The 16,825-nt window shown below is 37.7% G+C and overlaps 1 protein-coding gene across 6 annotated transcripts in view; it reads left to right on the top strand.

Moving 5' to 3' along the window:
• The window catches only part of XRCC4 (X-ray repair cross complementing 4), a 156,437-nt gene that overhangs the window by 13,072 nt on the left and 126,540 nt on the right, over positions 1-16,825 (top strand). For 5 of the 6 annotated variants that reach the window (XM_074532265.1, XM_074532267.1, XM_074532269.1 and 2 more), the window contains exons 2-3: positions 2,514-2,663; positions 5,354-5,541. In XM_074532265.1, coding sequence (XP_074388366.1) covers positions 2,514-2,663; positions 5,354-5,541 — 338 coding nt within the window. Of the gene's footprint in view, positions 1-1,245; positions 1,286-2,513; positions 2,664-5,353; positions 5,542-16,825 lie in introns of all 6 variants that reach the window. The other variant, XM_074532268.1, reaches the window with a different exon arrangement.

Raw genomic sequence — 16,825 nt, 5'->3', positions numbered from 1 at the left:
TAGTTGTTGTAATTGTTTTGCTTTTAAAAAAGCAGTAAGGTACAGCATTACTGTTTGCAGGGATGTTTTTTTGTGCTGTGTAGGTCAGACTAATTTTCATGGAGGTGGTTTTACCCTCCTCTTGAAGAGAAGCATATAATAGGCATTGTACACAGCCAGGAGTCCTTGAGCTTTTGCTGATGGGTTGGAGGAGTTGAGTGCTTTGGAGATGGAGTCTGGCTGAGTTCTTCCAGAGGCACATCCTGAACGTGGACTAATAAGTAATACACTTCTTTCAAAAGGACAGTGAGCACTGTGGAGGAGATGAAAGCTGGGAGAAAAAGCGTCTTCATTTTATGCTTCCTTTGAAAATGCTGTTTTTCAGAGCGGCACAATAAAATGTGGAAAAGCAGGAAAACTGTATTTTCCATTTGTTTTGAAGTTCAGGGTATTATTCTTGGTTGTGTCTCCTCGTTCTGTTGTGTTGTGTTTTACCACAGGGGTACCAATAGTGCTGCCTAAACAGAACTTTCATTTTTAGCTGTGCTACATCACTGTAATGAAATACTGATGTGTGCATGGGAAACTAGTATTACTATATCAAATGAATTTAGTCTCAGGCCTCAGAGACCTTGTTAGTGCATCTTTAAATAAATAAACAGGCTTTTTTTCCTCTGATACTCTTGACCTCACTTTTTCTGACTCACACTTCATTCGCTTCGTCGTTACATAAATAAAAACTGTAATTCTGTTGCTTTGTTTTATGTTATAAAAAGTCTGGGTTGATAAGAAAGCCTCTAGTGCAGGTATTTTTCACTTAATGCTGCTCTCCTTCGTGATAAAAATCACATAAAATAAGCAAAACCTTCCTGGTGAACTACACATATATGCCTCAGTACCCTATGTGCTTCTGTTCAGGTTGTCTGGTGCCGCAGTCTGGTACTGCTTTATAGTCTTTAATTGAAATATTTTTAAAAACATTGTCTTTCAGAGGAGGAATTCTTTGAAAATATTTCACGAGAGACTGTGTTTTAACATAATTAACAAGCAGCAAAAGGGAATCTGGCAGGCAGAGGAGAGTGCATGCATGTGTGCTTGAGCCTGCATTGCTTGTGTTTCCTGCTCTGTGCTCATTACTGACCCAGGGCCAGGCAGTTAGTGCCCCACAAATATTTAAAATGCCTTAATTTCTGGAGTCACTAATTGCAAAGGCGTTGTTCTAGCTGTCCACACCCAAATATTTAATTTTTTTGTTCTTGCTTACAGGTGCACAGACACACTGTAGATTTTCAGAAATGGCCAGCTGGTTAGTGATGGAACTAGAAAACTTCTTTCTTTTTTTTTTTTTTTTTACTGAGATTAATTTTTCAATGTATGTTTTGGTAATGTTTTCATTTCTGTTGGATTTTCAGGGAATAGAAAGGTGGAGTATGACATCTGTAATAGTAAATGCCATTGTGGTTAAGGGATGTAAATACTAAAGCTTTATGCTTGAAAACCAACACTTAAATTCATATATTTTGATGCTTTTGAATAGGCATTTTGAAATGTTACTGAGTGCAGAGTTGAGCAACGGTTAGGAACAGTTTAGTCAACTGCAGTTAAAGTTGCTTCTTCTAACCTTAAAATGCCTATTTTTGGGGGAAGCCAAGGTAGTTAAATCTGTACCTAGATTTATTTCTCCATGTCCAGGAGCAAAGAAAAAGCTTCCTTCTACTCCTGCTTGGAGATCAGAGTCCCTTCAGGGCCTGAACTTATCCTGGTCATGATTATTTACTGCTGCACTTCAGATGGAAACCTCCACAGAGCATTTAATCCCTGCCCAAGCACCATTGTACTGAGTGCATGTCGTTTAAATTTAAATGCCTCATCTGGGTTTTTCTTCCTTTTACAAGCTACTTTTAGTCTGCGAGTGACCATGTAGCCTTTTCTCAGTCACTTCACTTAGGTTATGTATAAATACATGGGATTCTTGAGAAGATCTTAAGTCAAACACAAGTTGCCAAGTTGCTTTCCCATAGAGCAGAAATGTTCCCTGTAACATCATGTATTTTGTTCTCTGCAGAATCCAGTGCTTAAGATACTTACGTTGGGTTGCTGGCATTTGCTGTACCCTCTGCTTTGCTGTGAAGCTTAGTAGCAGCTTTCATGTGGCAGTCTTCCAGATGAATATTGATTATTTTGAATTATGTTAAATATTCTGTACGTTGGGTGATAGCAGGCATTGAGTTAAAAACATGGGGAAGAGCTTGTGTGTAGTAATTTCCTGTCCCCCAGCTTCCTGACAGCTTCTTAATTTGAGACCATTCAAATATGTTTACTTGTTGGCACTGAAACCTTACGTATTATAATCCAGTTTCCTGTTTGCAAGTATCACCAGTTCTCTGACAAAGTGAATTTGGGGAGGAAAGTAGAATAAAATTACAAGCATGCTTGTATTTGTATATTCCCCACACACACAACCCCCAAGCTAGTTATGCAAAGCTGTAAATCACCCCAGTGGTTATAACAAGATTATTTTGCTTTTTAAACAGGTGTTGGGAAGATGGAGAAGACTTTGAACAGAATTCATCCAGTTTCTGATCCAGAAGCAACCTATTTTCTACAGGTGTCATGGGAAAAGGATTTAGGCACTGGCTTTGGTTTACTTCTCAGTGACTGTCAGTGTGCCTGGACTGGGACAGGTAATGGAAAGAAAAATGCATTAATTTAAATTATTGCTGCTCTTAATTGCTCCTTTTAAAACACTTTCTAAGCTGTGTCCTGCAGCTTGTGTGGAAATTCCAGGGGCGTTTTGTCCCCAGTGAGGGAGGAGGTGGGGTTCATGATCTTCTGGGATGTGGCCAGAGAACTTTGAAATCTGGAGAGATTGTGTGTCAAAGCTAAAACTAATCCATTCAGCACATGGATATGCAATGTTTTGTTCTTTCTCAAGAATGTATAATTTCTTGGAGTGATGCTGAAGTAACACTTTTGTGTGTTCTCCAGATTCTCGAGCAAATGTGTACACAAGTTCCATTTGCAAATTGGAGTCCATAAAGCCTTTAATTGCAGATGTTTTTTAAATATTTTCATGGAATTCAAATAGACAAAGGTAGCTGAATTTTGTGGTGAAGTGAATTTTTGGGAAGGAAAAGGGACAATAAATTATCAGTAGGAAAAACTTAGCCTGTGGGATTCTTCCCCTCCCCCAAAACCACCATAAGAGGATGGGTCTTTGCATATGTGCATGATTCTCTCATGCCCAGTTAGATTTGTGTGTTCCTTGAGAAGTGTCAAACACTTGATCAAAATCCCTTCTCGCAGTAGCAAAAATATTTCAGAGGGCGAAGAGAATTATGTATTTTAAGCAAATTGTAGGCAAAGCTATTTTCTGGACTCCTTGTCTGAATGATAAGAAGTATCTATGTAGCTCCTTTCCTCCTTCCTTCTCCTTACCCAGTGGGTGTTGTTCTTCCTCAGTTCCTGCACAAGCCAAGCTTTCATACAGGTCTGAGATTAGATAAATGTAAATTAAAATCAGCACATAAATTAAATCTGCTCTTCCATGTTCCTGTTAGCATTTCAAATGCTCCATTGATCAGGGCTTCCTGCATGAAGCACATACACGTATTACAATACTGATTCCTGGAAATGAAAGATTTTTCTTTCTTGCCTTGACAGGAATAAAGTCAAGTTATTTTGAAAACAAAAAAAAAAAAAGGTTGTTAACACTGACAAATATTGTTTTTTCTGTTTGAAGGATCTTCTCATTCTTATGTGACTTCAGAAATCCCCAGTTTACAATTTACAAAAAAGATTATTCTTATTTCTGCAAGTGAAGGCTTTGCCACTGTAGCTGGTAGCGTATAGAAAAAATAGGTGGACACAGTTCTCATTTTGTTGAGTTCCTGCATCTGGCAGAACGGAGGATAATGATTTCTCAAAACAGAGGGGCAGTGAAAGCAGGATGACCTCACTCCATTAACAAGGAAAGAAAGAAGCCCACAATAGTTCTGCTGTGAGCATTGGGTGCTCATCCAAAGTAAAGTTTTTTTCTCTTCTGGAAGAATCTGATCCCTTTCTAATAAATTATTACTGAATTTTTATTTCTATTCTTACTGAATTTCTGAATTCCTACTGAATTTCTTCTATTCAGTCCCTTGAATAATTTCATTGGGGGTTGATGTTGTTGTGCCTGAGGCTTTCCTACTGTACTGATCTGTGCTTTCGTTCAACAAAACATTTTGGTCACTTTCTAAAGTTATCACATCATTTTTGAGGCTGCTTCCATTTTAAATTCAAAACGTGGAGGGAGGGAAAGCAACGGTCAGAATATTCCTGCTGTGGGAAATCCCTTTTGGGTTTCTCATGCTGTGGATTATTTTCCTTGGCAAGACCTACCAGGGAGAGAGTGAGAGCTGCTGATGGAGTTGTCTTTTATGGGTTTTGTATGTTTAATGTGATGATGAAATGTGTTAGGAGTCATGTTTAAGGAGAGAGGGAAAACAGGGAATGTTGGAGGGGAGGAGAAGCACACAAATACACAATGTAATCTAGTGTGTTACCTTGGTATTGTGTTAAAGAAATACATCTGTGAGGATTTATGCATATCATATTTCCCTAATGATTGATCAGTTCTACTGGTTTTAAATCATAAAGGAACATGCAGCATATACAGGGAAAAAACCCCAAAACCCAACAAACCCACAGTGCTCTGTTCCAATATTATAGTGTCTTTCTTTTTATTACTTTCTTACTGTTATTAGAAGTTTATCTTCTCAGTATTGAAATTACTGTTCCAGACAAGCGCTTCCTTTATAAATACTTCAGACTTTCCTTTTTCTACTCCTTTTTGTCTTTTTGCTGCAAGGGATTCCACATTTCACTCTGTACTGTTTTGGGTGATTTTAGGCAACTAGAATTGTGGATCAGTAGCAGTAAGGAAATAATCAATTTTCAAATGGGGAAAAAAGGAGACAGAACTTCTGAAAACCCCAGTATTCCTGCTACATTTCCACTAGTGGAAGCGATACACCAATGTGTGTTCAAGGGAAAAATAATCTTCTAATATTCCATGGAATCACAGAATTATAGAATGCCTTGGGTTGGAATGGAACTTTAAGATCATCTAGTCAGTGTGTGTCTGTATATATATATATATGTAAATATTTTTTTAAATTATATATATCTATATATATATATATATATATATACACTTTAGGATATATATGTCTTGCACTATGTGTGTATATATATGTATCGTAAATATATAAATACAGTATTTTATATATATGTATGTAAATGTATATTAATCAATGCTTTGTATATAATGCATAATGCACATGTTCCCACACATATGGATATTTGTTCCTCACATGTTTTTTTCTGGTAGTGTCTGAATCAGACATTTCTAGGGAGGCTGCTGACATAGAAATGGACAGAGAAAAATATGTGGAAGAGCTGAGGAAAGCGCTGATAGCTGGAGAAGAGTCAGCTGGCAAATACAACTTTGTGATTTCAAGGGATGAGCAGAATAAGGCCTGTCACTTCTCCTATGAAAGGAACCTGAAAGACGGCTCTGTAAGTAGATAAATGTTTAAATTTAACTGTTAAACCACGAGAATGAAATACATTTTTGTATTTTATTATGGTCTTTAAAATCAGATGTGTGATACTCACTCCAGATTGAATGAGTGTTGTGAGCTCTTGCATGGGCCAAGCTAGAAAGAAAGTGAGTGGTTTGGGGTGGATGCTGCCCTTTTCAAATTGTATCCTCTTGTGCACTCTTGTTTTCCTTTTTTTTTATCCTCTCTGTGTACTACTCACCTAAATTAGAAAAAAAAATCAGGCAAGATTATTTTCAAATGCTAAAACATAGTTTTAAAATTAACTTTTCAACTACTTTAGATATTTTGGAAGTTAAGGTCGAAATTGTTGCATTAAATTGCAAATGGGAAAGTGATTCCATGCTGCTTGCTTGGCTGCAAAGGAAAGGACCCTCTTAAAACAGGAAAGAAACCAGTATTATTTGTATCTGTAGGCACTTCTGGATGTTTCAGGGTGGGCTTTGCTGTGTTAAAACTTTTCTGAAGAAGAAGCTAACTTTAAGGTGAATATCCCAGTACTTATTTTTTTAAAATTCTTTTACATGCCCTTTTTCTTGTGCAGTATAGGAAATTTCAGGTGAGTTTGGCTCTTGAGGAGCCAAAAGTTAGGGCATGTAAGTCTTCCAGTCTGCATTATAAGTATTTCTGTGAATTTACCCAAGGCCATACTGACCCTAAACCTTGTGAGCTGTTTGATTGTTCACAAAGATGTTGAAAGTTTAGGACCAAACTGTACTCGGAAATTGAGAGCTTTAAGATTAAGAATCCTTTTTTCTTTTTGTTTCTGCTCTGTGTCACACATGTTCTAAATGCAAGCCGGATTAAATACATTCTGTATTTTTATTAAGTAAAAACATCCTTGTGTTTGTGGGGTCACCTAATACATGTCTGCATCAATTAAGGCTTATGAGAAATTTAACTTGTATGAAAACAACTTTATGTCAATTTGGGAAAATAATAATCTGGCCAAAGAAATTGAAAATATAAAGAACCTTGATTCCTATATATGCTTTAAACTTTGGGTGTTGAAAGAATGTTTTTAGATAAGATAGGATTTCTTAGGTGAAAATGCACTTTTTTTTATTTTCCTGTGCTAAACTGATGCCTACAAATAAAATTGCCAAAGCAGTTGTAGAGAATTGAATAATAAAATTAAGTATTAGAAATAGCTTTCAGGTGTGTAACAGAATATGTTCCAAACGTTTTGCAACCTCTCTGTGGAAGTATTTGTGATCTCTCTCTTTCAGCACCACATTAGGAAATTAATCTTCCTAGGCTCAGTACATCCAGAGGGCTGATATTTAGCTAAATGTAAATTTAGTGCAGAGGAAGCCTAGAGAAACTCCTCTGCAGCTTAAACATGACTTAAACTCAGTGCTTATCTATTATCACTTTAATAATTAACAGTTTTTAGTTTTAAAAAATTGAAAAACTTCTGAAATGCATTGTTACACTTTGCGGTATAAAATGCTTATTAATCCATGTAAGTAAAAGTTACTGCAAAATCTTTTCATGAAATTGGTATATGGGTGCCTGAGAGTAAATTTTGTAGTCTTAGAAAATCAGTAACATGTCTTGCCTTATTTTTTAGAAACATATACATGCTTATATACACAAATTTGATTATTTTAATTATTTTTAATGGGACCTGCCTAGAATATGATGCTGATCACCAGCAGTCACCTGTGCCCAGTGATTTCCAGAGCTGAGCTCTGTCATAGTTCTCCATCCCACGTGGGACTGGCAAATCTCTGATCTAGATCCTGGTTTATTGTTTTCATGGTTGCACCAAACCGTGGTATTTGAAGTAAGTTTTACCTTCTTTGCAGCATCTTGCTAAAGCTCTGCTTCCATAAAGTCTAATGATGTGCCAAAACTGTGTTGGGTGGTCTGTAGGAGTGCAAATGAAAATAGTGGGGTGATGTTAAGCAAATGAAAACATAGGCATATTACTGGGAAATGCTTTCTGATAAGGAAATTTGTTTTACTGCCCAGGTGTTTTCTGGTGGAATTGGTGGCAGCCCTATTGTGTGCCTTGCTTTGAAAGGGACTGGAATGAAAAATGCACTGTAATTATCTGTATTGCCAGTGTAGTACATTTGATGACTTAACAAGGTGTTTGATTCACCTGTTATTCAGGTAATGAGCAAAGAGGTTCCTTCCATGAACTGTAAAAGGATGTTACACCTACTCCTGCACTGCTTTGATGGAATGAAACCAAACCTGTATCTTCATATAATTTAAAAAGTGTTTATAATAGTCACTGTATAATAATGATGTGGATGTAAGGTTTATGTAAGGGATGTAAGGTTTATGTAAGGGATGAGTGCTGGTGGTTTGGGTTTTGAATGGATGGAAAACTTCCCCAAGTCATGAAGAATTCCTGTCTGATTTAAAGGGAGCACTGTGTAACATGTTTGTTTTGTAGTGCCCTGTCTGCCTGTAATTCTTAGAAGTAGGAAAATAAGAAAAATAATTTATCTTAAGGAATGTTCATAAGGGTTTTACTACCTATTTATCTTGAAGTGTTGGTCGGGAGAGATAGTGATGCCTGAGCTTTAGAAACACTGGTTCTGGCTGTGCCTCAGGATGTGCAGCTGAGCCTGAGAAGCTGTGCCTTTAAAAATCCCCATGCCTTTGGTGAAAATCCCGATGGGTTCAGTGAAAATCCCGATGTGTTTTTGTGAGAATCCCGGCGCACTGGGTGAAAATCCCGGCGTGTTTGCGATTTACCTCCCTCAGGACAGGTGGGAGCCGTGTCTGGGGTGCCTGGCGTGTCGGGAAGGACCCTGGAATAACAATGTCTGCGGAGCACAGTGGGAATTGTGTGCGGATCCAGCTGCAGCCCCGGCCGGGCCACACACACACACGGAGACCCCGGCGAGGCTGGTCCAGCTCAGCTGCTGCCACCTAAACAAACACCGGCCGCAGAGGCAGTGATTTAGTGCTTGATCTAAGTAGGTGACCACTGGGAAGTAAATCTTTCCAAGTGCTTCAGCGAGTCACTCCACATATAATAAATAATGGAAATCCGGCAAGCTCTTTCTTTTTTTTTTCTTTTCTTCAGGGCTGGCAATTAAATAGACTAAATAGCCTTTGATAAACAATTATTTGAGTGCTAGCAGTCTCTTTTTTTACAGTAATGTGACAGGCTCTGGGGTTTTTTTTTTTCCCTTGCCTTTTGCTTAAGTTTGTAAACAGGGAGGGTAAGAGCTTAACAAATTCCACCTTAGATGCAGCACTGTTGCTAATTAGGATGGTGGAAGAGATGCTGTTATTTGTCTCCCCCATTTCCTGTGGCTGCATTTCTCTGGTCAGGCTGTGAGTTCATTATAAGTTTAGTAAAAGTTGAAAAAAAAAAGCTGGAGAAGCTTGTGCTAACCAAAACTTTTCACAGCATGCTAACTGAGAGAAATGCAGTTGGTAAAGCTCTTTGTGCTGTCCAAACTATCTTGGTTCAAGGTCTGAGTAGCTACTTTGCTACAAACCACTGAGGATGTGTTGTTTGGTTAGCAAAGGTCACTGAGAGTTCAGGTTGTTTCCCAGGCAATTCCACCAGCTGAGGAGAGAGGAAGATGAAATGATTAATCCCTGGGTCAGTGTGAAAGTAATGACTCTCATATCACTTCTGTCACTTAACGTCTATGTACTTCAGGACCCGAGAGTGGACACTTGAATGGATTTCTTGGAAGCCCATTTTAGAAATAGCTGGCTTCTGATGTGCCTTATGTAATAGAAACATTAAGTGTTATCTTGTAAGTAATCTCAGAATTCTGAGTGCCACATGATTTTCCCCATCTCACCTCGGGTGTTCCTTCAGGTATTTCAAGTACACTGGAAATGCAATGCATCATTTCTGTAGCCTTAAGGTAAGAAAAACAATTTCTGAAAATGATTCCCTATTAGTATACCTATCTATATATACTAATATCTATACTATACTAATATATATCTATATCTATACTAATATATACTATATCTAATATAGTATATATTAGATACCATATTAGTAGGTGTGCAATTCACCTACAAGGTGTATCTGTACAAGGTGTGACAGAAGTCCTGGTGAGCTATTTTCCTTGCTTAGCTATTAGATTATGTATTTGATTGCTGCTTCTGATAAGCAGTAGTTTGGAGAAATTAATTTAAAATACTGGCAATTTATGCCTTTAAAACTGGTATTGTTGAAAAAGGAGGATTCAAACACTGTGATGTATAAATTCTCTTCATTTTTTCTCAACCTGTTAGGATCTGTGTATTTCACTAGATCTATCCAACTGGAGAAAAATGGTAGTTTAAGTGCATTAAGGTGTACTGTAAATTACACCATAAAGGACATCTTTGTATTTCTTGAGTACAATGAGAATCTAAACATATTTCAAGTATACTTAACGTGTTCATAAAATAACAGATTTGGATTTGTGCAAGAAAAATTGTCAGTTATTCTTTCTCCCTCTTGGTATTATTGTGTCATCTCCCCTCCCTTCCTCTCCTCTGAATTTTTTCATATTTTCCCTTTTTGGAATACCTGCTGAGCATTTCAAATCCCTGTGTGGACATCAAGGCTTGCTTTCATTTGCAAATGCTTTCCTTTTAGGAGGAAGAAATCTTTAAATCACGGAATATTGGCAAGCTTTAGTTTCCCAAACACAAATTACAGAGGACAGTAGGTGCTCTGGAAAAGAGATTACTGTGTGTGGGCTCTAAACCTGCACTGCAAGACCCCAGTCCTGTATTTTCTGTGAGGATGAGCAGCAGCCAGGGCGTGGAAACCAATGGGAATCTCACCAGTGGTTTCTCTTCAGAAACTCTCTCACCTCTCACAGCTCCAGAGGATTCATCTTTCTACCTGCAAAGGCACAGGAGAGCTCTCAACCTCATGTTAACTCTTGGGTTCACTAAAATAACACCTTTTCCACTATATAATATTGAATGGATATGTTTAAACTTAGAGTAACTTCAACGCCTCTATTACTTCTGCTGCAGTTACAGAAAATGTCTTGAAATGTAAAAAAAGGGCAAATTCAGGATGTCCTGCATTTTTTAAAAAGTGAAAAATATGGAAATATTGTGAGGTGATGGGATGAAGAAATAAGGGAGCTGCAGTGAGGAAAGTGCTGCACTTCCTGTTGATTTCTTTCCTTTTGCTGCAGTGATTTAAAATACACATATCTTTGGTTTTCCACTGTGAAGTCAGTCTGTATTAGTAGACACAGATAAAAATGAAATGTTCTTTTAACAGTGAAGACAAGTCCCTAATTTCTGTGTCCAGTGAGCAGAGCAAGATCAGCTCTTTTTCTGGTGGAACTACCAGCACTACCATAAGTTTAGAATGGTAAACTTACCATACTAACTTTGGTAAGTTTAAAAAACCTAAAAACCTTGTGAGGTGTTATGCCTGCCCATAGGATCTGACAAAATGCTAATTACTGCCTGTTACATGTCAGTATGTGGAATGAGTGTTCTTTATCATGAGGACAAAGTCTAAGCATCTTTGTGTTTTAAACTTTAAACGCCAGATTGCACATGGATTTGGAGCTGGTGAGTAGAAGATTCCATTAGAATTGTTCTGAAATATTTTAGTCTCACTGGAAAATGTGGTTCTCTTGCAAAAAATATGTTTCCTAGAAAGGCAGGTACATCACACAGTTTTGAGGGTATGTTTCTGGGTAGTATCATTCCAGGAAAAAGCTCTTCCATAGAGGATTATTTGTTTCATTCTCTTTTCTTGTTCCTCTCAGGTACCTCTGCAAATAATGCCTGACATTTCATTAAAAATTACATGTCAACCGCTTTGCTGGGTACAAAGTGTAACTGTTTTTTTCTTATTTTTGGAACCCAAATCCTAGTCCTTCTGCATGTGTTTTTCTCAGATAAGTCCCAAGCTTTGGGGTTTTTTAAGAGTTTGAGGTACTGTTTTTTGTTCCATTCATAAAAGCACATTGTCTTTTCAGTGCGTGAATAATACCTGTAGGTTATTAGCTTAACACAGATTTTTAACAGAACATTGTCAATACTCTTAGGAGCTGCAGAGGTGCCAAACACTGGGATTTGGAAGCAGTCAAGTTTTTTTTTATACCAGTTCTTTGCTCATTTAATTGATGGCTGTACATCTTGCAAAACAATGGGAGATTTATTTCCATTAATTTACACTGAACTTGTTGCCTTGCAGTTGTGTTTGTACGTGTTCAGTTCTAGCTGGAATGAGAATTTGTTGTTCTATGTAGATAATCCATCCCTGGAACATCAGGGATGAATTTTGCTATTTAGTTGGAATAAACCTGACTGTACTCTTTCAGTGTATCCTGAATCCATATTCTTCTCCTCTCAGCTGAATCACTCTCAGGAAAGGGAAGGAAAAAAAAAAAAACCAACAAGAAAAGGATTTATCTAATGTAGCTTTTAGAGACTAACTTGAGCTGCTGATTAGCAAGTTCTGATTTAGGTGAGTGGTCTAAGCCTGAGGTGATGTGGGGAAGATGCACATTTATGAAAAAATGTGAACTTGTCTAGCCTTCACAAGCACTGTTTTATTTCCAGTTTTGGTGAGGTTTTCTTTGCTAATAATTGAAAACAGAAGAATTCACTGTCATATTTTACTTCCATGGGCTCACAAAGGAGTTAAAATTGTAGTCTTGTGTCCTGCTGGGATTTTCTAAATCAGCCATTCACCACTGCAGTTTTGGTTGTGCCAGTGTTACTGACTTGGTGGACTGGAATACATTGAGCAATGCAGGTTTCATCTCATTAAGAACTAGTAAGACATTGCCCAGGACATGGGTCAAAACCGAGGAATTAAAATAAGGACTGCATTAATACATACAGTATTTATTTTGGTTTTATATGCACTGATTTGTATGCAAGAAAACTGTTAGGTTTCTGAGACCACCTGAAGGTTTTGCTAGCTGTGATGAGGGGCAAACCCCCATGTTTTCCTTGATGTAAATAACTAAATATGAGTTGTCTCTTGAAGAGATCAGAGGAATAATCAGCCTGCTCTTATGTGGGTGTGCTAGCTTGAAAAGCCAGTAAACTACATAACTAAGATGTTTTGTTCCAAAAAATCCTTGCAGGCCGTGGGTAAATCACTAAAGATGTTTGGGAAAGGGATTTTAATAGGGCCCTTATGTGGACATGTGGTAGCAGAAGTGCTCTGCCAACCAGTGGAAGGGGGGCTGTTATCTCTGTTGGTTACCTGACATAATTATAGTTTAGCAGTTCTTTTTTCAGGGATGTAATCTGGGGATAAAACCAACATGACTGCAAAAAGGACGTTCTTTCTGTGGAAAAGAACGTGCAGATACCAATCCTTTAATTTTTCCTTTTTTAAATGTGGTCCTCCAGAACTTTTTAAAATCAGTTTTTCTAAAACAACTATTTTCTTTGTTGAAAGCCAAGAAGTAAACTTACAGAGAATAAGACTCACCTTATCCACTATCACTAAGGGTCTTCATTCGTAGGAAATAATCAGGACAGATAAAATATGTTGAGAATAAGATAATAAAATAGTATTTTTTTGGATCAGGGTCTAGTAAAAACTGAGCACTCCCCCACTGAAAAACCCAAACATGAGATGAAAGACAGATAACCAGATACTTAATTTTGAGTTTCATTTCTGTGAGACAGGCTAATACCTGAGACTGAGGAGTGTGACATCTATTCACACGCTGTTATTACCAACTGCTTTCAGGCCTGGCAGTGGGGAGCTGCTGCCTTTGCCCCTCGTGGCTGAGCTGTGTGTTTCATCTCAAGTTTGTCAGGCCAGGCTTGCAGAACACAAGCTGGGGCTCTGCCAGGGCTGCATGTGCTCATCAAACATTGTTTAGTCACTGCAGCATGTTTATGCCATCTGCAAATGCATGTGCTCCCCTTCCTGAACAATGCTCTTTAATCAAGACCACTATTGTGGAGAGGCTAGCAGGAGCAGTATACATAATCAGCAGGATGCCAAAATTAGAGTTACACGTGCATTCTGCCTAACCCCAGCACGTCAGCTCCGGGTAACAAGCTTCCAGAGGGTGCCACTTCTCTGGAATTAGTACCTTTATCCATAATCTCTCGTACTTCTGTGTATATTATTCAGAGTCCAAGTTGTTTAAAGAGCTTTGCGGTAATAATAACAAATCAAGAGTCGTTGTGGAGAATTGTTAAGCCTGTAGGAATTGCCTGCTATCTTTTATTTGTTAGAAGACTCCATTTTCCAGGTCTGTCTAAACAGAAACATCCACTAAACCATTTCACATCTGTTTTGCTCCTTTCTTCATATTACAAAAGCATGAGCTTTTTGTTCCACATATTTTTCTGAACAATTTCTTCATTGTGTTAAAGCTTCTGTAACTTCTTGCTGGTTCTTTTTGCTGGGTACTAAAAGAGCTCTTAGAGAAGGCAAATGTGTTTAAGATGGTGTTAATTCCCCCTGGTCAGAGCCAGGTGAAGTGTGCCAGGCAATGTTCTGAGAATGTGTGTGTTCAGAGATGATGGTCATGAAATTTGAATGATTTACATATACATCATGTGTGTATAATGATAGATATTCATAAATAACACTCAATTTTATCTTTTTCACTTCTTGCAAAATAATAGAATAATTAGGGCTGGTATGGACCTTAAAGACAACTTCTGTTAACTTCTTGTAAATTTTTAATGGCAGTTATTAAAGGTGTTTTACTTTAACAATAACTTGTCTTCTCTTGACAGCTTAATGTTTTGTTGTGGGTTTGCTTGTGGTTTCTTTTTCCTATGAAAGTCAGTAGTGTGGCAGGAGAAAATATCTCTTCTGACAGTGCTGAAGTGCTTGACAAAGCTGAGCTAGATAATCCCAGTATCCCCAGAGCTGGTGAGACAGCCACCCTGGACTTTTCTTCCTTCTCAAACCAATTTTTTTCTTATAAAAGATTTTTAGATTTTAAATGTAATCTTTACATTTTTCTTAGTTGCAATTTTAAGGGTTTAAACTAGATTTGGACAAAATATATCTATCTAAACTCAAGAGTTTTTCTGCTCCTTCAGGAGTGTTAGAGTTTCCTTATGGAAAAAGAGAAGCTTAAAACTGAGTCAGTGACGTGTCTGTCTGTCTTTCGTAGGTTAAAATTTCACGACACCATCATTTTGTAGTGGAGGCTCTCTCTGTGATTGCGCAGCCAATGCAGAGGTCAACAAAATTCTGTAACTGCTTTTTCTTTCATTTACCACATCTGACATACTTGGTTTTGATTCATCAAAACTGGGTGCAGTGAAACATTTCTCAGTTATCCACCAGTCTTGGATTTTAGTCAATTAATTTTCAGTTCTCTGTTGCTTTTACCTGAAGAAACTCTTGTATTTCATGGTGTGTGAGTGACTCTGCAGGTTTTGCTCAGTGACAGTTACAAAACTGGCTATTTTATGTACTTGAGCATGGAAAATTATGTCATTCAACAAATGGCAGCTACTTTAATTAAAAAAGAAATTAAAGTCCCTACATGTCAGGTCACATGGTTTAGGAAAATAACATCAATTCCATGACACAGGAGTGTTTTCCTTTCAGCTGCAACTTTAAACCTGAGCCAGACCATGACATTGGAAAGAAATATATTTCCGTATGGTAAAAGAAATGTAGTAATTTCTGTTGAAAAATTCATGTGGGTTTCTCCATAATGCTGTTAATGCTTCAGTAGTCTGGTGGGTGACAAAAACCCTTTGTGCCTTATTGTTTTAATGCTTTGGAAGAGAAAATGGCAATCGGGAGAATGGTCTTTATCATAGGCACTCTTTTTAAAATTAGATATGAAATGTTATAACTTATTGGTATATGATAGCAACCTCAGTTTCTCCAGGCTATATTGAGCTCTCTGTAGCCTGAGATTAGGGGGGTGTGTATTGATTTGAAAAGGAAATTTGTATTTTGCTCTGAGGCTAAAACAGCAGCTAAGGAAAAAATATTCTGAAATTGGTTTTTGAACGTTGGGATATGCTGTGGGAAATGCAGGGGAAAATGTGGGAAAGCATTTTTTTTGTGTTTCTTAGAAATCAGCAAAGTAAATTTATAATGCAGAGGTAACATATAAGTGGTGTCAGTCTGTGATATTTGCTTGAATCCATCATGAGTGTTGTGTAATTACGGTTTTCTGAGTACTGTGTGACAAGATGGAGATTGTATTTGTTCTAAAAACTTTTTGGTAGTACTCAAAAACAGCTTATTGCTGACAAATGGCATAGATTGGCTGCTGCTAACACCCAAGCTACAGAATTTTGGTAGTTTAGGAAATAACCCTGTCTCTTACATTAACACAGCTTGGATTGCACAATGACCTTATTAGCTGAAATGTTCTGGTATTTCTACAGAAACCCCACTGGAAACTCACAGCAAGTTTTGAAAAAGTACATTTAACCTGTTAATTGACTTACGTGGCCTTTGTTGAAGGAACATGCCTTTTGAGAAGTGAACGTGCATTTTTGCTTTAGAAAAATAAGGTGCCAATAACACCTGAAGTTGTAGGTAAGACATAGTTGACATAGGGCTTTTTTTTGGTTTTTTTTTTTTCAGTAATTAAGGATTTCCCAAATGATGTCTGAATGGACTCTTGGTTTTTGCCCTGAAGTTGGGCATTTAACTGGGAGCTCATCTTGTTACAGGTCCCAGCTGCTCTCCTCAATGAAGAAGAGTGAGTATTCATAGCCATGGGCTAAGGAAGGTTGTTTGAGAGATAGGATCTGGTTTCCTTCAGTGTTTGTTTTCCAAGGATTATCTTCTGGTTGCAGTAGATGCCCAGCTGTTTAGCAGGTCCTAAATTTTCCATTCATTATCAACTTGACACCTACGGAAGATAGGCAAGATCTTGAGTTTCCATCAGGTCTTTCCCATGGGCATGGAAGCTAATTTTAAAACATTCTGTAGATAAAGTCTTCAAATGACTGTTTCAGAGCATTTTAGGTCGTAGAATTCTTTTATTTTACTGTGTGCACCATTGCAATTGGTGGGGATGGTAGCAGTTACAATGGCAATGGCATGGACACTAGATAGTTTTATAGTAGTGCTGTTGTAGATATTTCAGTTTGAACACTTCTGTCCAAATAAAATATCATTTTTTCTGGAAGTTCCACGGGGATTAACACTATGAAAATGCTGTTTTTTTCCTGAAATCAGTTTTTCATAGTCCTCTCTCTGTGGTGACTTTAAAAGCTGATCTGTCTGCCTGTTGGCCTTCTCGGAGATTTCGTGTACGTATTCTCTGAAGAATTTCAGCCTGTCTTTTTTGTTGTTTTACCTTTTCCAAGTG

The sequence above is a fragment of the Zonotrichia albicollis genome, chromosome Z (assembly GCF_047830755.1).
Source record: "Zonotrichia albicollis isolate bZonAlb1 chromosome Z, bZonAlb1.hap1, whole genome shotgun sequence".
Lineage (NCBI taxonomy): Eukaryota > Metazoa > Chordata > Aves > Passeriformes > Passerellidae > Zonotrichia > Zonotrichia albicollis.
Note: the sequence above shows the minus strand (reverse complement) of the source record. Positions and strands in the feature narration are given on the sequence as shown.